We start from the raw sequence: 26,246 nt of genomic DNA, 5'->3' as shown, positions 1-26,246 counted from the left end.
ATGATTTGAAATTATTAACCAAGTAGTGCAAAACAGCCAAGCATTATTTAGAAAAAAACACAGTGGGAACAGTTCTTATACCTGGCCTCGCCAGTTTGAGACTCCATTTGGTTAACCCAAGACTTGTAAATATCCACTGGATCAGTTTTGATATTGAGTGATTTGTCATCGATGATTTCCTTCACAACCGGTGCCAGGATCTGCCTCAGGGCATTCTGACCACGGGCACCACGGTTAAAGCTTACCACCATTTTAATAACAGTAGGATTCCCAGTCACAATTTCATGTATTTGGTCTACTTTTGATCTGAAGAAGAAAAAGTCTGTATGAAGTATGAGTTACACATAATTCTGTCACCTTTAGATACATTCTTAGGCATATATCAAACTGTTAAAGAGCATCACCCTCACAAAACAGATGACGGATCTGTACTAAAAATCTCAATACAGCAATGAATTACAACACTGTATAAGAACAATACTGGAACACTTCCCAAGACAGATAAGGCAAGAAACTTATAACCTCTGTTTGGGAATTCCAGTGTCATCTTCCAGTAGTCATCGCAATGACAGCTGCTGCAAATGGAACTGTACATTCTAATTGAATGCCCTGCTCAAAAATACAAAGGAAACACAGCATGTTTTATATAGAGAAGAGAAAAAAATCCAGTAGGTTTCTTCCAGTACTTAAAAAAAAAAAAAAAAGCAATCAACAACAAAAACCACTCCCAGTATACCACTGCGTGGAATACAGCAGCAATGAACAAAGTGCTTACATTTTCCTGGACCAGTATTCCAAGCATGAAGGGAAAAAAGTATTTTAGGAAAAAAAAAAAATATCATTTAGAAGTTATCTGTTTCAGGGCATATACCATCTTCAGGCTTAAAAAGCATTCCAAAGAATGCTTAAAGACTAGTTCCTCAAAAAATTTATTGCACATTCTTCTTCACAGCAAGTTGTGCAGCTCTGAATCATAAGGAGCACTGAACTTCTAAGGCCCAACCTATCAAATGAAACATGCCCAAGGATAGCCAGAGTACTAACAGTGACAGTAGACTGAACAATGCCATACAATAAAGTTTTTCAGTTTCAGCCTCCTCATCAGCTTTCAGAAATCCAGAAAGCTTAGTGTTAACTTTCTCCCTGTCTTGTAAAGGCTAAGTGTGCAGTTTGCTGGAGGTATGCATAAAAAGACATTGGGGAATTTAGATTAGACTGAATTTTAGGATGATTTTCCATCAAAGTAGCTGCTGTATTGAGCAGTGAAACCTTAACTGCAGTAAAAAGCCCTCATCCTCAATGGACATACTAGATTCTTCTTTTACAGACTATGTTAAGAACAGATATGAAATGGGAACAGGACAATGAAGGGACAAGTTAGCATTATCTGCATATCAGCATGACAGATAATGCGAAAACTGCCTCAATTTGAGAAATTGCCAAAACTGATCCAACAGCAAGAATGTGCTGTATGCTACCACGTACTTGATCTCTTCCTGCAATGCTGTTTGGAAAAGCCGCAACAACAGGTATTCCTCTCTTTGATTGGATGCATAGTTATACAGTGTGAAGATGACAGAATCCATGAACTTTGTGGATTTATTTTGAGGCATCTGAAAAATCAGCTTGGCCAAGTAGGTTGGGTTAGTCTACAACAACAAGAAAAATTGCTTAATGTGCATGTCCACACAGGCCAGTATCACCGAGAACTACAGTGGCTCAAAACTATAGTATGTAAGCAAAGACTGTGCCAAGACATACAAGCCACTATGACAAGAGGTTACCAAGCAGCATTAGAAGCTGCTTACCTGAAGTAAGTAGAACAGATGCTGATAAGCTTCCAGCTTTTCTCGCTTCTCTTTGCTTAAAGCTTTCAAACCTCCCCTTTGTTTATTCAGCATCATCATGTCAGAGAGCTGCTCCTTGTTCTTCTTGGTAAGTTTTTTACTATGAGAAACAACATCCTGGAAAGAAAGAACAGGGACAGATTCCACCCCTAAGTATTTTTTAAACAGACAACACTGGAAAATAGTTGTATCTGAGAACACACTTGTCTTGGATGTGGAGAGGCAGGGCCAAGCAATGGGTGAGGCTATTAAAGTGAAGCATTATTTACTATAGCAGCAATTACTCCAATGACTCTAGGTACATGCTTTGCTTTGTCCCTAACTTCTTGGACTCACCTGAAACCCTTGAAGGGTTGTTACTGCTGCCAAGAGTGACTATCAGAGCTGGCAGCATTCTGAAGATGCTTGAAAATGTTTTCCCTTTTAAACTTGGCTTAAAACCTAAAAATCCCATTTCATACTCAGCTAGCTTGCTACCTCTACATACTCCAACAGCAATAGCACTTTTCACCTATGGCACCAGCCCAAAAGCTGCCTCCTTCCAAGATTAATTTCACTATACAAGTTGAGATTTTATACTGAGAGGAGCCTAGTGCAATGCCACCCAGGATGAAAAATAAAAGCCAACCAGAACTTCAGCTTGAAGAAAAGGCAATGCTTCATCAGCAATAGTTTGGGTTTTTTTTTGTGAAATTCATCACATCAGCCAAGTAATAGAGGAGGCTTCCTTTAAACAATAAACACCAAGCAGCATGATCACATCCCCTGCCTTCAAAATCACCCCCCACTGCAGCCTTGCACCATGTCCCCTAAAGAACTACAAAGAAGCAATGAAACAGTTCTCAAAAGCATGCAGACACAATCTGTTGCATTCATTAGGTCAAGACAGTCTGGTGTGCGTTTGCCTTTTTTAGCTTCAGGTCTTGTTTCTTCTCCTCCTACAGTCTTCCTCCTAGGGATACATACTAAATTAGCAGAATGGAGTGAACATACTGGGACTAAAATCTTCAAGTCTGGGGCAATGTTTTCCACTGGGCCTGAGCAACTACATTCAAGGCTAAGAGCTCTCCATGCTGTATTCATCACTGGGCTCAGTTCAATCTGTAGACAGCCTCCCATCAGCACATATCCTACCTGCAGTGTAATTTTGTTTTTCACTAGCAGCCCAATTTTGATGTCCATGAGGTTGAGGTCATTTTCCTGTTGCTGATTGGATCGGATCAAGGTTACCACTTCCTCACGCAGTTTCATTAGCTCAAGCTCCTCCTGAAAATCTTGGTCACTCTGATCAAGCAAGTGGACAAATTTCCGAACCACAGCCATAGGTGGGTTTTCGGCATTAACTAAAAATAGACAAGAAAACATCAGGAGACAGGAAACAGGAGTAAATACATGTTTAAACAGCACATCAAGGAGCAAACAAGCACCACCATATCTAAATAGATTCTGACATTCTGAATTTTTGAATAAAACACAAGAGAAGCACACGGTAAAGAATGAAGTCAGTTATCAGGCTATTGTCCACACAGCCAAAGTTAACTCCAAAACTATGGTTCTGTTTGTCAGCAGCAAAAGCAGCAGCTGGAATCAGGTTTTCCATCACCATCCAGAACCACCTACACTCCACACTGCCCTATCAACCTCATCCCAATCACTCTTTGAAGCTGTCTTGAAAGTATAGATCACACTAGCAACATCCCTTGCATATAGGGATTTGAGGCTCGTAAGTTTTATCCTCTAGGCAATACTCACTGAGGGTTTTGTAGTCTTCTCGTGCTTTGTTTGCTCGGATAAAGGCTTGAATTTTTATAACATCATTTATCTAGGATTAAAAAGAAAAGAAAAAGCACTCGACTTCATTCTGGAAATCGTACAAGTGTTAAATGAATTTGGTACCTGACAAGAGAGCCTCTTACGTGGTTTCTGAAATACTGCAGACGATCTCTGTAACGTCTTCTGGCTTGATACATCCTGGTCATTGACTGAATCTGTAGAAGGGTAACCAAGATACTCAGATAAAACCCTCTCCTACAAAAGTTCACTTCCCAAAAGTTTTACCAAAAAGGTCAACAGGGAGTTTTCACTACCTTCACTACTTGGTCCGTTTGTGATTGCAAGTAATCCAAACGGATCTGATATGCCCTCCTCTGCTTGTAGCCACGCCACTGGGACTGAAAACAGAACATCAGTGCACTGACTTTACTTTTGTCATTAAAGAGAAGTAATTACAAATCTGAGTTTCTTTTTGCTCCTCAGCTTCTGACTGTTGTACATGGGGCTCATGAGTTTGATGCTGCTGCTGGTGAAAAGAGCGATATATCATTATAAGCCTTGGGAACAGACTCACTGCTACCAATACTTGCAAAAGAAGTTAGGCAAGGGGTTGGACTACACTTAATGAGCCAGGAGTGGTTTTGCGGGTTTGGTTGTGGTTTGGTTTTCCCCCCAATGTATATGCAGAGCAAATGCTACTTAGGCAGAAACAAACACATATACTACTCAAACGATAAAGGGGTAATAGAGTGCAAAGCATGGATTCCACTTGCACGCATTTCATTTACAACACCAGAGAAAGATTTTTTAATTGTTCTCCTGTAAATGCATCCAACCTTGTGCTGAATTTTCCCACCATTTCTTTTAGGTACTCAATCCTCCAAATCCCTGGACAAATTTGAAGAGAAGAATAATCTTACTCAGGAATACAGAAAACCATGTTATTTCTCTTCAATTCATGAGGAATCACAGCAGTAATTTATCACACAGTATTATCACACAAAGACATACAACACACTTCATATTGCCTTATTCCCAAAACACAGAATCTGATAATAAAATGGTAAGTAAATCTTCCTCAAGTATGTTGTTTTTCTCTCTAATTCTGCCTCAGAAGACTGATTAAGTATTACATCGAAAAGTAAATAATATACAAAAACTCCTTGGTAAAAGGAAATGCCTTTAGACAATTTGCAAATTGAGGCAAAGACAAACCGTGTGCTTTAACTGTTTGAATTGATCACAAACTGTCAGTAAGTTTGTGTGTAGAAAACAACTGCAGAGAACAAGCTTCTAACATAACCAAAGGATATCACTACCTGAATGCAAGTGATAGCTGGGACCTGCTTCTTCAAAAAATTCATTCTTGAGTTGAATTCCTGGCGAACAAGGTATCCTCGGCAGCAAGCCTGAAGTTTTGTTATCAGGTTCTCATTGGCCAGCCACAACTGCTCTCGGTTATATGCTGCAGTGACTCCAGATATGGTGCTCTGGATTAATTTATAGAATCATAAAATAGTTAGGGCTGGAAAGGACCTTAAGATCATCTAGTTCCAACTCCCCTGCCATGGGCAGGGACATCTCACACTAAAGCACATCACCCAATGGAGATACAAGAAACAAGATGTTGCATCAGCTTTCTGTCTTATGCTTAAGAGAAACTTCAAGGCTGCCTTTCAATAAGCAGCACCACCATGGTCTTGTACCCTTTTACCAGCAGGAGAAATTTTTCTGAAATGGGACAAGGAGTTTTAACGCACATAATCTGATAATGCTCAGTGAAATAAATGAATCACTAAGTTTGTTAACATGACTATGGTGTTGAAACATTCTCTCTTAGAAGTGCATTAAGGATGGGAATGGTAGGGACATCAACTTTTCAGAAAACGAGCATGTATTATCTACCCTACCTGTATCTCCTCCCGTGAGAGCTGTGTGTCATTTTGCACAAATTCTGCTGGTTCATCCCATCCTCCCTCTTTGGTCCGCAGGTTATGATAATAATGATAGCCTCCTCTCACCCAGTGTTTCACCCATTCACTGCCGTTGCCCCCTAAGAGCAGAAACTGCAGTTTAAGTCTCAAAACCTGACACGTCTTATCTTTCCTGCATACAAACATTATAACTAGGAAATCCACATATAGAGATGCTCCTTCCTCCATGCAAGAGAAGGAAGGTTTCAGAGTCCCTAATGACCTCCCTCATATGAGAGCTACTGAAACAAAATTCTACTAGTGGAGAATGTTCTACTCTTCACCTTTTTTTGCCTTTTAACCTTAGTACACAAAGCATCTACAATTGCCACCTGTAACACAAGACTTCTTCCCAGAGGCGTTTTTTTTTTTACCCCTGGTTCTGATTCCACATGCAATAATCTTGAAATTATTTCACTAACAGCTACTTGTGGTTTACCTGCTACCATTTTTCTTCTCTTGACTTCTGACAGCTCTCGCTGATACGTCTCAGCACATTCTGGAGTGACTCCATATAGCCCAACATCCAGGGAACGCAAGGCACTGAGAGTCTGGCTAACATCACCATGGCCTACTGCTTCATTAATGGCCAGAATTCCTAAGGAGACTTTGATAACACAAGGAAGCAGGTTAACCTGGCATTCAGAGGCTCAGTGATGCATAGCAACACAGAACAACAATACCGAGTAAGGCAACATGAACACATACACACGCATCAACTGTAAGTATATACAGAAATATTTTAAGTGTATATAAATACAAAATATAAATACAATCCACACAATCCGGCAACTTGCAGTAGTACAGAGAAAGGCCTCTTAAGTAAGAAGCGTCCAACCATATGCAGTACTGCAACTGACAGCATGTAACCTGAGTCCCGGTACAGTGCTGATTAACCACCACTTTCTCAGCAACACACAATGCTTTAGCTCTACTCTCACAACCGATTTAGTTAAGGCAGAACAAGTCACAACTCAAAAAGGGCCTTTTCAACAAGTAGTACTATCCAAAAAAAATACGGAGCAGTTTATAAGCAAGTCAAAACCCTGATCAAGAGTAGATGAGGCACAGGAGCAGAAAAATCATAATGCATCACTGTGATGCTACTTCAGAACTACAAGTCAAATACAGATATATTCGCAAGAGCACAGGAACTGCACTGATGCAATGAACACAAAATACAGTCATTTTTAGCACTAGGTAAGGCTGCAAAAAGAAGTCTGTTTATAGATAGGTAGGTAGGTAAGGGTATTTGAAGATCTCATTCAGGCTTACGGGCACATTTTTTTAATCTTGCTTTTCACCAAACACTCCTTGGCATGACATTCAAGCTGCTGCCTTGTCAAACTGCTTGGTGGATGGAAAAATGGTAAAAAATTGCAGTGGTACTGCTGGGCATAGTGAAACAAATAGGTAAAGCTCTGCCTGACACCCCTGCCTTTTTTTTTTTTTCTTAAGGCAGCTGACAGAGGAATTCACTGACCAAATCACATCATTAAAAATAACTGAACTAGGCCACGGAGTTGAACAACCTCACTGTCTTTCCTTATAAAGCTTTTTGTGAGCCTGTTGATTTTTCTTGTTTCTCAAACACTGACAAATAAAGAGTACAAATGGACAATGCACAAGTATAAAAGTAAGCTTATTTCTGCACCAGCAGAGCAAGGACTTTAGGAATCAGCTGTGCCAGAAACTCTACATACTAACAGCTCATGCTGGAGGGCAATCTAGTCCAATCTCATCTTCAAAGCTGGCTAACCTGAGGACCTTGTCCGACCATGTTTGGAAAAAATCTCAAAGATAGATTCCACATTGTCTTTAGACAACCCGCTTCAGAAGGTACCAGAGAGATTCCAGACTCAGCTTAAACTTTTCAGTTTCCAGTACAATTGCCTACTCAAAACAAAAATCAGAAGGGACTGACTGTTCATCTTTAGATAACTTTAAGTATCAGTTTAACATCAAATTAGAAGTTTTGGAAGTGAAAAATAAAACATTTTATCAGCACACCAGGAATGAAAGTAAAAAAAACAGAACCAAAATAACCTAAGGCAATCAGACTACTAACACTGTATTAAAGCAAAACAAGCGGACAGGTGCCAATGTTGAGTATAATGGAAAATTAAGAGATTTAGAGCAAATGTAAAAAGAACAATGCAATATTTAAAAAAAATATTAAAAATGAGCTCTCTGAAAAACGCGACCCAGCAAAATGAACAGCCTATGCAGACAAAAGGCCATTAGAGTATCACAAAACGACTCTAAAAACTCTCATGTTTTGTTAAAGAGAAAGCTTCTGCCAGGAAAACAAAACAGCAAACAAACCCCAACAGCCGCAAGTAAAGCAAAGAGCAGTAACTACTTCACTGATTCTAGAGAAAGAAACGACACCATTACAAAGACTGGGATGTAATGATGGGTGGGCCAGTCCACATGCAAACTGTGCTAGGAAGCAAAGGTAGATATCACTGATGTTTAATATTGTCTGTATTCAAGATGTGAGGTAGTCTAGAAATACTTAATAGAACCAAAATAAAAGGATGCCACACAAACAAAATATAATTCACACCAGAAAACACTATTTAAATGGTGAACTTTCTCATAACTAACTATCCACCCACAGTCACATACAATTATTTGACAGAGATTTGTCTGGTAACACTGTCATATGCAAAGCTAGAAAAATAGCATATCCCTCCCCCCAAAAGATAAGAAATTTAGTATTTGAAGAATGTGACATTCACTCTTCAAACAAAAATTGCTAAACCAGGAGAACCTAAGTGCCTTTGATCTCCTCTGACAGGTTTACATGACATTTCTAGCTCGCAATCTTTCCTTAAGTAACCAGCATTTGGTTGATAATGGGGATTAATTGCAGTATTGTTCAACAATACTTACATCTCTCAGACTCCTCCGTGTCCTTGTTAGCCCTATGAATCCCCTCCTGAATTTCATCTAGCCAAAGTACAGCTGTTTCATCCTGTGTGTCCTGAAAAGAACATGATGAGAAAAATACACATAGCATGAAGAAAAAGTTATAGTTATTTTTACAAAGCAAAATAACCCACACTCAACAATAGCTACTATAGTAGTTCTCCATATCAAAGGAAGCAAGAAACATTTCAATGTTTCTAGTTGACTCCAACACAGGACACATGTTTATTTGTGACTAGCAGAGACTACTATGTTTCCCTTTCAGGAAACAGGACAAAGAACAAATTCTGTCAACAAGAATCACTGTGACAAGCATAGAGAACACAAGGTCAAGACACTGTACCAGTTAGTCCTAAAGCCCTAGATGCTGAGAGGACATGACTTTCCAGGAACACAAGTTAGGCCTTAAGCAGAACATGGCTACAAAGAGTTCTTGGAACAAAAAGCTGCTGTGCACGTCTGTGCACAGAAGCTAAAAAAAACACAGATAACTTATGACACATCAGGCTGTTCTTGTCCCTGTCCACTGAAGTTCACAAGCCCTGTAGAATCTTACAACCAAAAAGCACTGTACGTATGATGCCTGCATTTACACACATAAAAGTCAAAGCCACGTTTTAAGCCTTTGTGTTAAGACTGTTGATCAAGGAGCAGCAATCATGCAGTACGCTGTATTTTGGGTTGGATTTGGAGAAATCAAGGAATGGGTTTGGTTGGAAGGGACCTTAGAGTTCATCCAGTTCCAGCCCCCTTCTGTGTGCAGGTACACCTTCCACTTCACCAGATTGCTCAAAGACTTGTCACCCTGGCCTTGAACCTTGACCACACTACACAGCTTGGTGTCATCAGCAAACTTGCTGAGGGTGCTCAATCCCACCATCCATGTCACTGACAAAGATGTTAAACATCAGCCAGTCCCAATGATGACTCCTAAAGAACACAACTCATCACAGCACTCCACTTGAACTCCAGCCATTGACCACAACTCTGACTACCATTGCTCAGCCGATTCTTTGTCCACTGAAAGGTCCATCCATCAAATCCATGCCTTTCCTGTTTAGAGACAGGGATGCCATGCGAGACAGTGTCAAATGCCTTGCACAAGCCCAAGTAGATGACACAATCAACTCTTCCCTTATCCATCATTACAATGCTGTGGCCCCACTGTAGAAGGCCGCCAAATTCATCAGGCACAATTTGCCCTTCGTGAAGCCATGCTGGCTGTTGCAAATCACCTTCTTATTGTCCATGTGCCTTAGCATAGTTTCCAGGGGGATCTGCTCCATGATCTTGCCAGGCACTGAGGTGAGACTGACTGGCCTGTAGTTCCCTGGGTCTTCCTTGTTTCTCTCAAAAAGAGCAGGTTATATTTCCCCTTTTCCAGTCAGCAGGAACTTCAGACAGCCACAGCTTCTCAAATATGGTGGATAATGGCTTGGCAACTTCATCCTCCACCTCCCTCAGGATCTGCAGACACACCTCGTCAGGTCCCAGGGACCTGAGCACCTTCAGGTTGCTCAGATGGTCTCACACCTGATCCTCTCCTACTGCAGGCAGTTCCTCACTCTCCCAGTCCCTGCCATGCCTTCTGTGACTGGGCAGCGGCCGGCACTTTTGCTGGTGAAGACCAATGCAAAAGAAGTCACCAAGTGCATTGGCCTTCTCCATGTCCCAAGTAAGCAGGTCTCCATTTTCATTACAGAAGAAAGGGATTTTCAGGAACCTCCTGGATTGCTTGTGCTCTGCTGTACTGTCCCTTCAACAGGTATCAGGGTGTTTCAAGTGTCCCATGAAGGCCAGGGCCTGCCAATGTGAGGCTGCTCCATTCGCTCTATAGAGGGCCTCATCTACTCGGTCTTCCTGGTTGGGTGGCCTGTAGCAGACCCCCACTGTAATTTCCCCTCCCTGCACTCCCTTTAATACTGATCCATAAGCTCTCAGTTGGCTCCTCATCCATCCCCAGGCAAAGCTCTGCACACTCCAGGTGGGCACTGACATACAGTGCAACACCCCCTCCTTGTGTCCGCAGCCTGTGTTTCTTGAAGATCCTGTATCTTTCCATTCCAACATTCCAATCACAGGAGGCTTCTCACCACACCTCCATGATGCCAATGATATGACAGCTCCTCAGGTGCGAACACATCTCCAACTCCTCTTGGTTTTACTACATGCACTGGCGTGGAGGCATTTCAGTCAGGCCCCTGATGATGCTGGCTGACTGGCTGGAAGCCCTTTTTGCTGCTCTTCAGACGCAGCTTTGCTGACCCCTTTGCTGTGATCTCCCTCCAGGCATCTCCTGCTGGCACTAGCATTAAACTGGTAGGAGCAGGATAGATTGAGGTTCCCGTACCACAGCAAATATAGTTTAACGCCTGGCAAGCCTGGGCCAAAGACACTCTTCCCTTTCTCTGACAGGCAGACTCCATCCAACCCCCAGGTTTCTCAAAGCAAGTCCCACAGTTTAAGTAGCCGAACCCCTGCCTGTGGCACCAGTCCCGAAACCGTTTGTTAATTCACCAGATGTTACATCCAGAAATTTAAGAAGAGGAAAGAGACAAGTATCTATCAAGTCCCAAAACATACATAAAGAACAATGATTCAGCTGTTGCCAAACATAGCTTCTCCCCACCCACTATTGCTTCCTGTAGTTAACTGCTGAAAGAAACTCTAAGACACAACTGCTACCCCTCTAACAACTCTCATGATACAAACAGAACACAGGAAATATTTACTTCTGGTATAGAAGAACAATCACACTGAAAAAAAGAGCCAATATTTACAGCATTCAAGAGCTTTAGGGCCAGACTGAAAATGAAAATTTCTTACAGGCCCTCCATGTTTTCACCCCTGGTTTGGCAGGTCCAAAACCAACATGTTTAGTGATATTTCAGTCAAGGGACTAACATGTCTTTCACAGGCAGATTTCATCTGAAAGCCCAGACTGCCTCACTAAAGCACCAGCAACAGCTAAATCTCTGTCCAGGTAGTGGAGGAGAATAACCAAAGAAACAACTTCATCTATTACCACCTCTACCAGCAGAAGTCAACCCAAAGACCATGAAAACCATACTGTGCTTTCTCTACAGATTTACTGGTGAAGGCTTCCCAGAAAGTACACACAATGTAACATACTACAGGGTCTATGTTTTCTCTCTCTCCATGATATGAGAAACATACATCAAAGCACTCCCCATTCACATAAGCAACTCAATAAGGTCCATGTGGTGAACTACAATCCCTCTCAGCCCCAAGGTACAGAAATCCCCGGTTTGGCTTCAAATAGCCAACTATTTCCGCCACAGGATTACTTTATAAGATTTTTCCATTTCTGGAATTACCACTATGCTGCTGGGAGAAGCTGTAAACTGAACATATGCCTAAATAAGGTAATTTCACACCAACTGAGAGGTTATCATCAGGCCTGGCACAAGCTTACACGCACCCTGAAAAGAATTCATTATTTGCTTGACTCAGTGGGAGGAAACGCTTCAGCACACAATGGGTTCCTGAAGAACATTAATCCTTTCAGGACCCTTGAGGAAGTTGCTTAATGATTTTAATCAGAAACGTGTATGGTTTTTTCAGGTATTGCCAACACACGGGTTTACCTTTAGTCACAAAACAAGCCCCCAAACAAATCTTTGTTCAACACAATCTAAATCTTAGTCTATACGTGAAATTCTGTATTGGTACAGAGCAATGAGCTCCACAGCAGGGAGGAAAAAGAAAATATCCACCACCCAAGCCCCTGGCAGCAGAGACATCTGCTACTTTCAGTGGCAAACAATGATAGGACAAGGGGTAATGGGTGCAAACTGGAACACAAGAGGTTCCACTTAAACTTGAGAAGAAACTTCTTCTCAGTGAGAGTGACTGAACACTGGAACAGGCTGCCCAGGGAGGTTGTGGAGTCTCCTTCCCTGGAGACATTCAAAACCCGCCTGGACACATTCCTGTGTAACATTATCTAGGTGTTCCTGCTCCAGCAGGGGGATTGGACTAGATGATCTTTCGAGGTCCCTTCCAATCTCTAGCATACTGTGATACTGTGATACTTCTTTGTAAATAAACAGATGGGGGGAGGGGGGGAAATCTGTATCCCACCCACACTACTCAAAAGTCAGTTGCGTACACATGCACTCTCATCCTCCTCCCTAAAAACCCGTAAGATGAAACACTCTCTTCCTCTCCCCATCTTCACCTTCACATTTAGTCAACTAGTGAAAGCAGCAACTACGTAGAAGTAGGTAGAAGCCCTTGGAAAATAAGGCAACTACTACTCAAAAAAATCATTAGCAATAAGAGTGTCACCAGGTGAACAACATATCAGTATTAATTTTGCTAGTAGCATATATTTTGTTCAATTTCTTTTTTCTAATTTTTCACTTACCAGATTTTTCCATTTTCAGAAATTTTCTCTTTGTTAAATGTTGTCATAGTTACATACAGCAAAGAAAAGGGGAAAAAAATACAAAACAACTTAAGCCTGCAGGAAAGTTACATTCTTAAGTTCAGAACTCCTGGAACGAACATGGTCTCCTTGCAAAAACAGATGAGATACACATCAGGTTTGTGAAGAAATACTGTATCTCACTCTGGACCAGAAATTAGCTGTAGCAAGCCACATCATATAGTTAACATCCTTATACCTATCTCTGTTGTTCATGAAGATTCATAGAGTCTGGCTGCAAATCTCCTGCTCTAGTATAGAAAGACCCAAAGTGACTGTGCAAGATCAGTTGATGGCATGCAGAATGCCCAGCTCTCCACTTTCAGTTTTGATTCCCGGCTTTCAGGATCAGTAATAAGCCCATTACACAGATGTAAAGGTTTTTTGAGAGGAGCATTTCATTGAGCTCACCTGTGCTTTCTCTCTCTTGGCTCGAAGTAGTGTATCCTGGTAATGCTGTGCAACCTTTGGGGTTACACCCTCCAATTTTGCTGCAGGAATCTGTAACGCCTGAATAGTCTTTCTGGTGTCCCCTTCATCCAGAGCTTCATTGATAAGACCAATGGCCAAAATCCCTAGGAAAGAAGGCATATGGGAAAAAAATACAAAGTTCTATTTTTGGGCAACAATAATAATAAGCATTGCTTCTGAAGAAAAGTGCAGCTGAGAACTGCAGTATTTTTAGCCGCAAATATTATCTACTAGTAAAGAAAGCAAGACTATTTCTTCATCTTGAATTACTTACAATGTCTGAGCACTACAACTGGAGGGGGAAAAAAAAAAAAAAAGAAAATACCACATGCAGGAATGGAATTGAGCTCTCAGACATCCAGCTGAGAGATGGTAGAAGAGAATTACCCAAGCCCAAATGGACAGAGATCATAGGTTACAGTTTTCCAAGGTTGTGGCTTCCCTAGAAAGAATCTGCATGAAGCTAAAGAGCTCCATGAAATACCATTTAAAAATACAGTAACTCCATATTTTGGAAAACTCTTACTAAACATATGCAGTATTAGCTGTATTATCAGAGATGTGAATACTATTCAAGTCAGTAAAATTTACCATTCAGCTAAATAAATAAATTTTACCTAGCTAAATGCAGTCTACATTATACATGCCCTACCTACATCAACCATCTCCTGCAAATCACAAAATAACTTGGGTTGAGATGGATGCTAGAAGTAATCTGATTCAATTCCCTGCTTAAAAGCAGCATCCATTCAAATCATGGATCAATCAGCATAGAACAAAGATCTTTTAGAGAGAAGAAAGGAAGCAGCTCAGTTAATGTACCCAAAGACTGTGGCTTTTTCTTCTACACAGGAAAGAATCACAGAAGGTTATACAAAAGAAGGAACATCTCAAGGAAGAGATGGTATTTGGATACAGATTAGGGAAAAACATACGTTGAAGACACTGTAAGAACCAGGATCACTGAAGTGATAGGACAGCTTCCGTCAAAGAGGAGATATGATAACTGATACAGGAAGGGGCACAGAATTTAAGTAGTGATTCTCTGACTGGTTAGGTAAATGGGCCTAACAAGTCTACTCCATGGAACAACAGTATCTTACAGCTCCTCACTAGAGAGCATTTTTAAATTTTAAACTAGTAACAAGGACAGGGGAAATGAAAATATATGCTTGTGTGCCTTGAGGACCTTCTCAGGCTAATTTAACTTACAAACAAAAGATAAAATGTGTCCTTGCATAAGGAAGCAGACTAAAGAATTAAGAAATTCCCTGTAAGAACAGATGATCTTATTACAGATTTTAAGCACTTTTTAACAGAATAAGGGTGTTGGGTCTATGTGAACTTTCAGGCTTCTGCTGTGACCTCTTATATAGAAAAGACACTATGAAGCTGGCATCTTGGGGTGTGTGCACACACTGGTGTGGGTCTGTGTTTGTGTGGCTTCAACAAATCTGCTCACGTGACCCAAACAGGAAACCTGGTGTCTGTCCCGAGATCCAGAAACCAGCTTAATCAAGACAGCAGGCTCTTGACAGCATAAGGTTTTCTCAAGGTGAAACACAACTCACCAACTACACCCAACAAACAGCAAAAGACACCTGTCTGTCTCAGCGTAAACATGAACTTTGTCACAAATGTGGAACTGATAATCTCTCCCCTCGAAGGATGCAAGGCTTTGAGCTATATATGACAAAGATGACTTAAAAGTAAACGTCATGCTACACAGATATGAAGGAAGTTTTCAGTACTGTTCAAAACCAAAAATTACGATCCCTTAATGAAACTGAAACAAAATTAACAGAAAATTATATCACCTGATACAGAACCTCACAAGAATCTACCTACGAATAAGTTTGCTTAACTGCTATTTTCAAGGACTCCACTACCTCCACTCTGGATTTTAAGTCAACTGATAGCATCTTAGAGAAAGAAGAATTACTCCAATTTTCCATTTTGCTGAAATCTTCATCATTATGCTCAAGACATAACTTATGTTCTGTGCTGCTTCTAGTTAACATCCATTCACGTTTCTCACCTTGCAAAAGGCTCTGTGAGTATATAAATTTTGGTACTCACACCTGCTGTATTCACTTCTGTGGGGTTTTGCATATTTTCCAATCAGGGATTTTTTTATTTTTTTTTTTTTTGCACTTTAGCCATATTTTGTATTAGAAGGCAAGAGTTATGCAGGCATATTCTTCTACTGGTCAGGAAGTCAATTATCAGTCACTTCAACTTTCATAGATACCAAGTTTAACAACCAGACATCATACACAGTGCTAAAAATGGAAATAAAAGCTTCCAGTTTCCTAATGTAACTAACTCTAAGTAAAGTAATTACCCTCTTAAAAGATCAGACCTATCCATTTCAACTATAATTTCACAGCGGGGTCCCAGTATCTAGAATTTGAATGGCATCAAATTGATAATTACACGTTCTTTGAAAAGAGAAAAATCTGTATCAAATACCTTAAGCAAAAACATTTGAATACATAACTGTTGAACAGACAGCATTTCAAAAGAAACTTTTATGCATCTCTGTTGATTTATCACTGAATCAAAGTAACTGCAAAAGGCTATTTCTTTGATGCAATAATTGCACTACTGATCTTCAAAGAAGCTTTAATTTGAAAGCAGTGTTAACTACCTTAATTCCAGTTACAACCAGGAGTTAAAGGACTCAGAACAAGACCTGGAAATAAACTCATTTCTCTGTGGAAACGCATCTGACACACCATTACATATGAGAGTTGTCAACACAAAGAGTTATTGTGCATCTGCATTACTCACAGATAAGAGTAGAGGTGTATCCTGGACTGAGTCTGTGGAACTCCCACTAAATACTGGAAAGGTAAAAAGGCCAAAGCACATTCAAAAGGATTAAAAGGAGAAAAGGAAAACCTGAACAGGGCAGAGACTGCAGCCAAAGAAAAAACAAGACTTCAAGAAAAGTAACTCCTACTGAAGTAAATTTGGAAGGAGGATGCAGTACTCCAAGACTGGGCTACAGTTATCTCAGGAGATTTTGGTAATACTGCGTTTTGTTAAATTTGAGGGTTTGAAGCAAAATTAGAAAATATGCTAGGCATGGCAGACAACACATTTTGTTATGCAAATAGGGTTGAAATCTGCATTGGAACAATTAATAAACTGTTTGGAGACACTGCACAAATAATCCTGAACTACCTGATCTCTCCATCAATGGTCCAATGCTATCAGGCCTTCTTGCTCACAACTAAGAACTTCCTAGACATCTAATATATGATACAATTATAGGTCAATCAATATCCTTTTGAACTGACACACACCTAATTTTAGCACTCCTTATGAGCCAGAATCAGTCTAGCATGAACTGAGCAGAGAAACTTACTTTCATGTTCTTCATGCACAACTATGTTCACACGGTCAATACATGACTGGATATCATTCCATGTGATAAATTCATTTCCTTCTGCACATGTTTGAGCTTTCAGCTTCATCAAATCATCAATGTATCTGTCGAAGAACAAAACCCAAACCCAACAAACATCACACTGCAACAAGCTGGCCAGGGAACACATAATGGAGCATGAGAATTGTACACAAAGTGGAAGAGGCAACAGGGGGGTTGAAAGCGAAACAAATAGAAAAAGGGGAAAGAGAAAGAAGGCTGTGTGCAGGATGGTCGATCCAAATGTGAAATAGGTCCAAATAGGCAAATTGACAAAAGCACTAGAACACCAAATGCGGATCCTGTGGGGTAAGCTGGTGTAGTGACAACCTAATGGTACCACAATATGGCTTTAGGGTGAAATCCATGAGAAACTGTTTAGAGAGAGGACAGAAATCAGACCAGTAAGAAACAGTAATTGCAAAAACAAGATGCAAGAGACGATGGAGATTAAACCAATACTGTAATAAATAACACAGAAGAAAAAAAAAGGAAAAACCAAAAAACAAGAAGTCACAGAATAAGCAACATCACAGACAGACATGATTCTTTGAAATACTCACCTCTGAAAGTTCTCATCCTCGATGTTTGTAAGTCCTGTGACAGGACTGCTCAGTTGTTTCCACACTGTATTCACATCCCCTGAGTCCAAAGCCCTATTAATCAGGGCCACAGAAGACAGCATCTCTACAGCAACAGATAATTCTGGGTGGGTGAGGTTACCCTGCATACAAAGAGGACAAGAAATGAATTCCACTTGGTTTTTACAAACTATTGCTGCACATGGACACATAATAGTTGTCAGAATAGACAACAAAGCAAAGGGACAACCTTTATGACACAGAAGTAGAAAGATGAGTTTCATGAACAAAGCTAGAACAACAAGGAAGAGATTAAAGCAGAAACTTACAGGGCCAAGTAGCTCAAGACTTAGGATTAAGCTTCATATCAGAACAGACTGAACACCAAAGCAGCTCTGTGAAGACTCAAGACAGGTTTGTTCCAGAGAACACATTTTACAAGACAGACAAGGTAGACACAATGATCCATATCAGCTTCCAGAAGCAAGAGAGAAAGTGGTACTTACCTGAGGGCTCTGTTGCTGCAAGGTGGCCAGCTCCCTTTGGTAAAGATCTGCAGCAAATGTATAAACCTCTGGTAACTGGGCATCTGGATTCATCATTTCTGCCACAGTCTTTTCCGCATCACCCATTCGAATTGCAGAATTTATTCTGGCTACCACTGCCAGCCCTAGAAATTCAAAGACATAACAAAAAGAATGGGGAAGACCAACAGTTGAGTCCCCAGCACTTTTATTCTACTCTATAATCAGATACCTAACAAGAAAAAGAATTAATTCGCTCAGCTGCAGGAAATGAGTGAAGCTTTCCGATCCATACTTCCCCAGTTAGTCTTCCATTACTGCAAACAACTGAAATACATAATGCCTTCTTTAAGATAACACTCACGTTTGAAACCAGCTCATCTTTTTGCCTGGTAATCAAAGGAGTGTTTCACCATTTCAGTCTTCCGATAGCAAGAAGCTTCATAACTGCAAATTATTGGATGGATGGATGGATGGATGAACAGTACCAACTTTTTCTTCCTATCTACATCTATCCTGTGTCTATCCTTCTCAAGGCAGTAACAGGCCCTCTTAGTGGGTACACACTGGCTAACTTTAAAATAGTGCAAGTAGGTAAACAAATGCTGAGTTTCCATGCTGAAAAAGTAAGGAACATCAAAGGTAGCCTCGTAGTTATTAAGCATTCACTATTTTCCTCTTGTATTCTAAGCCCCCTCTCCTCAGATTCCTAGCAGTCTCCTTTCTACCTATTACAAATGGAACTAATTGCTCCTGCACAGCCAGAATGGAACATTCTTCTACAGGGAGGAGCTCTGCATGCTGTCAGAAGCATTCATCAAAAAACATCCAGCCATCATGATCTGCATTTTGTTTGCTACCTGATATTTAGAAATAGTTAAACGTTCTGTAGCTGAAACCAAGGAAGACTTATGTCAGTGGTCAGCTTTCATACCCTGTGGAACATTCCAGATGTTCTTCACAGACACATAGCACAAAAAACTCATACAAGCATTCTAGAAAAAGAGATTATTTAAAGTGAATGCAAAAGCTCCATGTTTCTTGATATTACAAATTATATGCTGTTATCTACATCTGTACTGTAAGAGCTGGATAAAAGACACTACAAATAATCAGGGCAACCATCTCTCCCTAGTGTTCTTAGCAGCTGTTAAGTGCTTAAAGAACATTCATTAACTGTTTGAGACAGACCTCACATACGCCCACACAGACCCACAGCTGTGCTGTCTCATCCTTTTAATCACATTCATGGTCATTTTGCTGCAAGGATTTCTGCTTATCCTTACTTTGCTGATACTGTTGTGCTGCCCTGTTAGCAGCATCCACTCCCAACTGCAACTCTTCCTTCTGCATAAGACCTGTAAGGCCAGCCTGAGAAAAACAAAACAAAACAGAAAGTGGGAGGGTGCAACACTCTCAGCTTATTCACCTCAATTGGCTAAAGAAAAAAAAACCAGTTTATCCTTAAAACACTCTAATACATATAAGCTTCTGGAAACAGTGCCACATCAGGAAGATGGAAACTACTCGCCAGATTCTCAGTTCATATGCTGAAATACCACATGTACAACCTGATCCCCTTTACTGCTTTAGAAGTGCAGTTCCATGAACGCAGTGATTAACAGCAAGACCCAGCATCCAAAATAATAAAATGCTTAGGACAAAAGGAACAATTTCATGGGAAAAGACTCCCTGTACATGATCTGCATACCTCCTGTTTCTGTTGTCTGTCACTCAAAAACTGCTTGAAATACCAGTCACAATTTTCTCGTAGCAATCCTCGGAGCCCAAGGGCTGGTGTTGCCAAAGCTTCATACAGTTCCAATGCATCTCCTCGTTCCAAAGCTAGGTCAATCTTTGATATTGCTGCATGTGCTAGCAACAGTAAAGCAGAGTTTTCAGAGAAATAGCAAATGAGGAAGTCCCATGTTTTATATTACCTACTGCTCAGAAAGAAATACTCTTTAGACCTGATACATAGCAAGTTATGTATGCAATCCAAATAGAAGACTTCCAAAGTCAATTGCAATGTACTTGAAGAAGAGGCTTAAAGTTGGAAATAGCATGCATTACCCAAGATAACAAACAGGGGCCCAGTGTCATGGACAGTCCATTAACTAAAAGGAACGGCAACAGAAGTCAAAATTAATGCACTCTTCAACTACATACTCAGGAAAAAAGAAAGAAAAAGAAAAAAAGACAAAAACCACCACCCAAACCACCACAAAACCAAGGGAGCTGCCTTCCACTTTTGTCAGCATTACAGAAAGCAAGGACAAGCACAAGTATCGGTTTTAAGTACTCTCTTAATTCGTACTATTACTTTAGCATGATACTTACTATTCACTTTATTGATGTTTCCCTGTATCTCAGCTTGAGTCAGGAGTTCTTCATACACATCTCTCTCTCTCTCCGAGTTTTCTGAGGCCATCTGAAAATGAAATACAAACTAATCAGTCTGTCTACAAGTTTCCTTTGATCTCACAGATCTTCTCACTGAAAAGGTCAGGGGGGATAACTGTGTATCTATATAGAGCTGTGATAGGTTATAGATAGACTACCTCTACACATGCAAAAAGAAACTCTAGAAGTAAACAAGTATTAAGGAAGTATACTCATACCCTGATACAGACAGTTCAGAAACATCTTATTTCAATGTACTGGCTCTCTATGAACTCACAGTAGAGCTCCAGAACATAGAAAACAGTACACACAGCTAAATGTTTGATGTACGGTGTTCCAAACCAACACTGACTCCCTCAGAGTGCACCAGGCAGTTTTGCTCGTCATTTCATTGTTAGGAAAACACATCTACATTGTATGAAAATGCACAGATATCATTCCCAACATATAAAGGCTGGCATGAATTCTGTATCTGTATTTATCATATTTCAGAAAACTAAACAGAGTAGCACAGCTAACTGCTACCTGTCTTCTACAACAGAAAGACAAGTTACTGGGGAACATATTAAAATACCACCAGGAGTAAATCCATCTAATAACACTACACATACAGGACTGTAATACATATTGTGTATTACTGTTTACAATGCAATCAAAATTGCAACTGATGCAACTATATGGTTTGAAACAAGAACTGATCACCCTATTTTTAGCATTCGTCATCTTGTCTTGCTTTGCTTTGTAGAGCGCGTTTTGGTAAGTGGATTCCAGTTGATCATCAAGATTTATCAGCATTGCATTAGGGTTCTTCATTGCCATAAGAGTGTCAGCTGGAACCTGATGGTCGATTGCTTCATTAATGGCAATGACAGCAGCATGTACTGAAAAACAAGTCACAGCCTGTCAGTTAGTCCCAAACACAACATATCTGTTAAGAATTGAGAAACTAACTGGGAAAGGTAGAAGAACTATCTGGAAATTAACCAGAAAGCAAAAGCATTATCAGAGTACCTCATTCCATCACAGGTTCCTGACAAAAAATGCCAGCCTACTTCCTAGCGCAATATTCTAGCTACTCAAATCACTGAGTTCCAGAAATAAAAAATAACACCCCACCCCCCCCCCAAAAAAAATACACGAGGGAAAGAAAAAAATCCTCTCCCCAGTCTTCTAAAAGGCCTATCAAAAGGCCTGTACTGTTTCACAACAGGGGGCATTAAAACCAATGCTTAAAAAAAACATGCCTATCTGAATATTCACATAAAACAAAACTCCATTTTTCCTTACATGCTGCTTCATCCACAGAAAGTTCATTTGCAAGAATTCCTCCAATCTTGCTGAAGGCAGGCATCTGAATGCCATACTTTTCCAGTTCAAGCCTCATATTACTGATTTCCTCCTCTGCAACATATATTAAACCAGTGTTAAGCAGGCTCAAACACATTAGGAAACAGCACTTCTATACCAACTGCTGCTACAAAAAGAAACGTAGAATAACTACAATAAATTACAATTACTGTTTAAATAATACTTTGACTATAACTCAGTACGTGAAACAAAATAAATGAAAACTGATAGACATTCTGCACACTTTCCTAAAAGCTACAATTCTCCCAGAAACTCATACAGGAATATTCTGTAGTCTCTCTCACTAGAAAGCAACACATGACTCTCATGAGGAGCTGGAAACAGACTCCATCATTCTGAGGTGCCTCAGCTACAGCTGCCAACAGGCCATGAAAATGCATAGGTAACACTTAGCATTCTCCCCCCCCCCCCCGAGACTATGCTGAGAAAAGCAAATGTTGCTAAATACCTTACAACTAAAAAATAGTTCATAGTTTACACTCCTTTTAACTCAGATGTGTGCCCTCAGGTAGGAGTCTCACAAATGCAAAATACAGAACTCGACACTTTAGCAAAAATAAGGAACTGAAACCTTGAGGAAGCTGGAATCTCCTGCAGCTGATCAGCTGGCAAACTCTTCTTCAGCTAGCAGCTCTACTTTAAACTGTCAAGGGATGTCAGAAGCATTTACCAAGTTCCAGATTAAAACCTTTCCCAAAAGGATGAAGGCAAGGCTTAAGCAATTTACAATAGTGCCAAAAAAGTTAAGGGGCTAGTATTTGCCAAAGTAATGATTAGCAAACTGATGGCTATTTAAAGACTTTGTTTAAAAGTGCCCTAATCAAACCTTTTCCTTAAATTACTAGAATTCCTCACAACCACTAATTTTGAATTTAATTTACATTTAGAATATCAACAGTAATAATCCTTTAACTGATCTATAACACATCTAGTAGAGGAGGAGATAAAGGTGGCACATGTATCAGCACTTTTACCTGTGAAGTCCACCTTCCCATATAAATCCTGAATCTGGGGGGCAAGACCAAGTTTGAATAGGTACAGGCTAGAAAAGAAAATAAACAAATAATTAGAACTAGTAATTTTTCATTGTGGTTCTGACAATGACAGATAATTTCAGTAGATATAGATTCAAGCAGCCACTCGGGTAATCCAGCGTAAAAGCTCATCATCACCAACAGGGTGAGCCGACTCCTCTGTTTCCCCCCTCCATGTGGCACATAACTGGTCCACCAGTCTGAAGTCTTCAGAACTACAGAATGGTCGAGGCTAGAAGAGTGTCTCATTTGTCTTGTTCAAGCTCCCTCCTCAAACAAGATCATGTAGAACCAGCTTCCAAGGCATCACATCCACATGTTTTTTGGAACACCCCCATGCATGAAGACTCCACAACTTCTCTGGGCAACTTGTGCCACTCCTTGTTCACCATCACAGTAATGAAGCATTTCCTGATGTTCAGAGGGACCCTCCTGTGGTTCAGTTTGTGACAGCTGCCTCTTGTTCAGCCATAGGGCACCACTGACAAGAGCTTAGCTTCATCTTCTTTTCAAGCTCCCTTCAGATAGCTGCACACATTGCTCAAATTCCTCCAGAGCCTTCTCTTCTCTAGGCTGAACAGTCCCAACTCTCTCTCTCACCCCTCCTTCACAGGGGAGATGCTCTAGTCCATTAATCATCTTAGTGACCATTCCTTCAACTCTCTCCAGCATGTCTTTGTGTTTCTCATGCTGGGGAGCCCAGAACTGGACACAGTTCTGCAGTGTGGCCTGACCATGTTGAGTAGGAGGAAAAATATTCACTAAGCTGATCTAGCTCACTAAAATGGTGTTAATGCATTTACTTGGAGCCTGACAAGAAACAGAACTACTACAAACGAGGGATGAATCCATACAGCTAAGGACAAATGGCACTGCAGGAAGAGAAGCAATTTCTCTCCTTTTGGCCTGTTGTGCCAGATCAGCAAAGATCACAGAAACATACCCTTTATTAAAATATCTCACTATACAGGAACACTAAAAACAAACAATAATGTCAATATCTGTTTCTCCAGTAAACTGAGTTTTAATGTGATTAGAAAATAGCACATAAGCAATTCCACTTTTTCACATGACCTCAACATGTCAAATCTACATCTCAAATCGTTATAAATCTAAACAGACACACCCCACCCCCCCAAACAAAACCAAAACAGAAACATTTCTGACCTATGAATCATCAACCAAACCACATTCTAGACCTTTTCTTAACTGGAATATACTTTGGCACTAAGCCTGAAAAAAGAACAAATTCTTCTAAAAATATCCTTTTCTATATTTACATCTACATGACAGAATTACCCTTCTTACCTTGATAAGTAAAATTATTTTAAAGATAAAATCTTAGACCTGTCTTTGCAGAGATACCTGCTATGGGGCATTTTGGCCAAAATGGTTAACAACTGAAAAAAATTACATAGTATCAAATCAGCATTAACAGATGAAAGATTGTAAGGTCTACAGACCTAAATACTGGGACTGTTTGCAACTATTAATTTAGCTCCCTGAATTAATTTCCTTTTCCTAATATATGGTCTACAAAGAGTGAAGCAAACTTCATGTTCTTGGGAAGCCAGGTAATTGTCCATAATTAACACTACTCTGGGGGACAAGGACTGGGAACACCCAGGAAATAACAAAGAACACCTAACAAGACTATACGTCCACCAACCCCTGGCACAAAGTAGCCACAGTAACTTTCACAAAGTTGCCAGTGAGGGAGAAACTTTTCTAAAACCTAAACAGAAAGGAGCACTGGTCTTGATAGTGCCAGTGTACCCCACCACAGGTATACTCATCACTGCTCCATAAACTCAAAATTACTTACTCGGCAGAGATAACTCATTTTAGATCTAAAGCTGGGATCCAGCTCACTTCTATAAATAAGTTCTTCTACAGAAATCTGAAATACAACATTCAGATAAACACTATCTATCTCTCTGGATGTCACACTGGCAACAGATCAGAGAGCAGAACAAGCTATTCTTGAGAACTGAAACTGAGCAAGCAACAGATGAAGGCCTAAATGCACACAGCCCAGCATGCAATCACCTAGTAAAGGCTACAAAAGGAATCCGCTTTAAATAAAAATCTCAACACATTCCAAGAGCTGCACCTGCATTCAAACCAGCTAGCCAAGAGGGAAGAGGGCACATTCAACAAATGAATCCTCCCGTTTTTCTCAAGAACTGGATTATCCTACTCGGTCTATGCAAGATTTTAAAATTTAGGAGACCTTTCCACAGCAGCTCCTCCTTGATCACTTACTGTGGTCATCATGACACACCTACTGCAGCATAATGCTGTGACCACACTGGCTTTCATTCAGAGATTTGACTGATCCCTAGATAAACCAGTATTTGCCCTTCTCACAAACACTTTTTAGGGGTTCAGGCTTCCCCCTTAAGCCCCAGAAAGTTTAGCTCTGCCTCAAGTCAGTAGAACTGAAATGAACTGAGAACTGAAATGGGAAGGTAGAAAACAACATACTTGACTGGTTCTTTTTCCTTCAACATCTCATTTGGCCACTGCCCAAAGCAAAATACTGGCTTTGTGAATCTTTGCTCTGACCCAGTAAGATTGTTCTGTTAGAAAATTCTGCCTCATCCAGCCTTCAGTTCAGCTCTCTCCCCTTTTGCCTTTCATAAAGATTACAGAAGCAGTTAGTTTTCTGCCTAGCATGCCTTACCTGAGCGCATGAATACAATAGATACAGCGTGGCATGTTCTTGCGATCATATATATCTGTAGTTTCTGGGTAGAATATCTAAAGATAAAAGAAAGTTAGAAGCCTGAATTATACTCGCTCTATATAGCCAAATCACATAACCGATAAGCCCAATTCTTCTGCAGTATACTAATGAAACAGCTCGCAGAATAAAATTCTTTGAGCTTCTCAGCCCTGGCCCAACATTCCTCCTACCTGAAGCACCAATTCTATCACCCAAAACAAGGTCCCCTTTTCCTGCCCGCATTGTATATACATGGATGAATACACCCTTTCTTTTGGTCCCCATCAAGATACTGGGTCATAAGGTATTAATGAGTTTAGTGAAAACCAAGAGATTACAAAAACACTCGGAAGGGAGAAAAAGATTTTGTGGCAAAGGAAAACTGAGATCAGCGCTGAGATACGCTGTATAAATTTTCAGTTAGCCAGACCAAAAAGCTTCCAGACAGTCTCAAATGCAAGGCTCTTCAAAGTTTAACACGAGAGGCTAATACTCAAAAGCGTCAATGCGGAAGTGCTGACAAGGTGCATTACTTCGTAGTTACTGGAAGGCTCCCTGCTGTTGCCTACGAGCACAAAGTAGCATTGCTCTTTCTGTAAAGGCAAGAACAACTGAAGGATGCTCCCAATTCCACAGCACTGGTTCCCTGGGTCTTCTGCATGGGAAAATACTTAGAGCAGCAATATCCTTTTGTCAGTGCAAAGAACCCAGTTTATTTAATATACCA

General features: G+C 40.4%; 1 protein-coding gene across 6 annotated transcripts in view; it reads right to left on the bottom strand.

Moving 5' to 3' along the window:
* IQGAP1 (IQ motif containing GTPase activating protein 1) overlaps positions 1-26,246 on the bottom strand; it is a 64,852-nt gene that overhangs the window by 15,678 nt on the left and 22,928 nt on the right. For all 6 annotated transcript variants that reach the window (XM_062642654.1, XM_062642650.1, XM_062642649.1 and 3 more), the window contains 22 exons: positions 25,478-25,554; positions 22,732-22,799; positions 21,677-21,790; positions 21,092-21,270; positions 20,327-20,417; positions 19,698-19,861; positions 19,273-19,357; positions 17,969-18,132; positions 17,445-17,605; positions 16,822-16,946; positions 13,389-13,552; positions 8,492-8,582; positions 6,033-6,200; positions 5,531-5,673; positions 4,940-5,110; positions 3,935-4,018; positions 3,764-3,835; positions 3,600-3,669; positions 2,982-3,190; positions 1,809-1,964; positions 1,486-1,649; positions 82-306 (listed from right to left, as the gene is read on the bottom strand). In XM_062642654.1, coding sequence (XP_062498638.1) covers positions 82-306; positions 1,486-1,649; positions 1,809-1,964; positions 2,982-3,190; positions 3,600-3,669; positions 3,764-3,835; positions 3,935-4,018; positions 4,940-5,110; positions 5,531-5,673; positions 6,033-6,200; positions 8,492-8,582; positions 13,389-13,552; positions 16,822-16,946; positions 17,445-17,605; positions 17,969-18,132; positions 19,273-19,357; positions 19,698-19,861; positions 20,327-20,417; positions 21,092-21,270; positions 21,677-21,790; positions 22,732-22,799; positions 25,478-25,554 — 2,945 coding nt within the window. The remainder of the gene's footprint in view (positions 1-81; positions 307-1,485; positions 1,650-1,808; positions 1,965-2,981; positions 3,191-3,599; positions 3,670-3,763; positions 3,836-3,934; positions 4,019-4,939; positions 5,111-5,530; positions 5,674-6,032; positions 6,201-8,491; positions 8,583-13,388; positions 13,553-16,821; positions 16,947-17,444; positions 17,606-17,968; positions 18,133-19,272; positions 19,358-19,697; positions 19,862-20,326; positions 20,418-21,091; positions 21,271-21,676; positions 21,791-22,731; positions 22,800-25,477; positions 25,555-26,246) is intronic.

The sequence above is a fragment of the Pezoporus occidentalis genome, unplaced genomic scaffold, assembly GCF_034315485.1.
Source record: "Pezoporus occidentalis ecotype Australia unplaced genomic scaffold, CSIRO_AGI_Poc_V1 ctg72, whole genome shotgun sequence".
In the NCBI taxonomy this organism is placed as follows: domain Eukaryota; kingdom Metazoa; phylum Chordata; class Aves; order Psittaciformes; family Psittacidae; genus Pezoporus; species Pezoporus occidentalis.
This window is presented reverse-complemented; position numbering and strand designations above follow the sequence as displayed.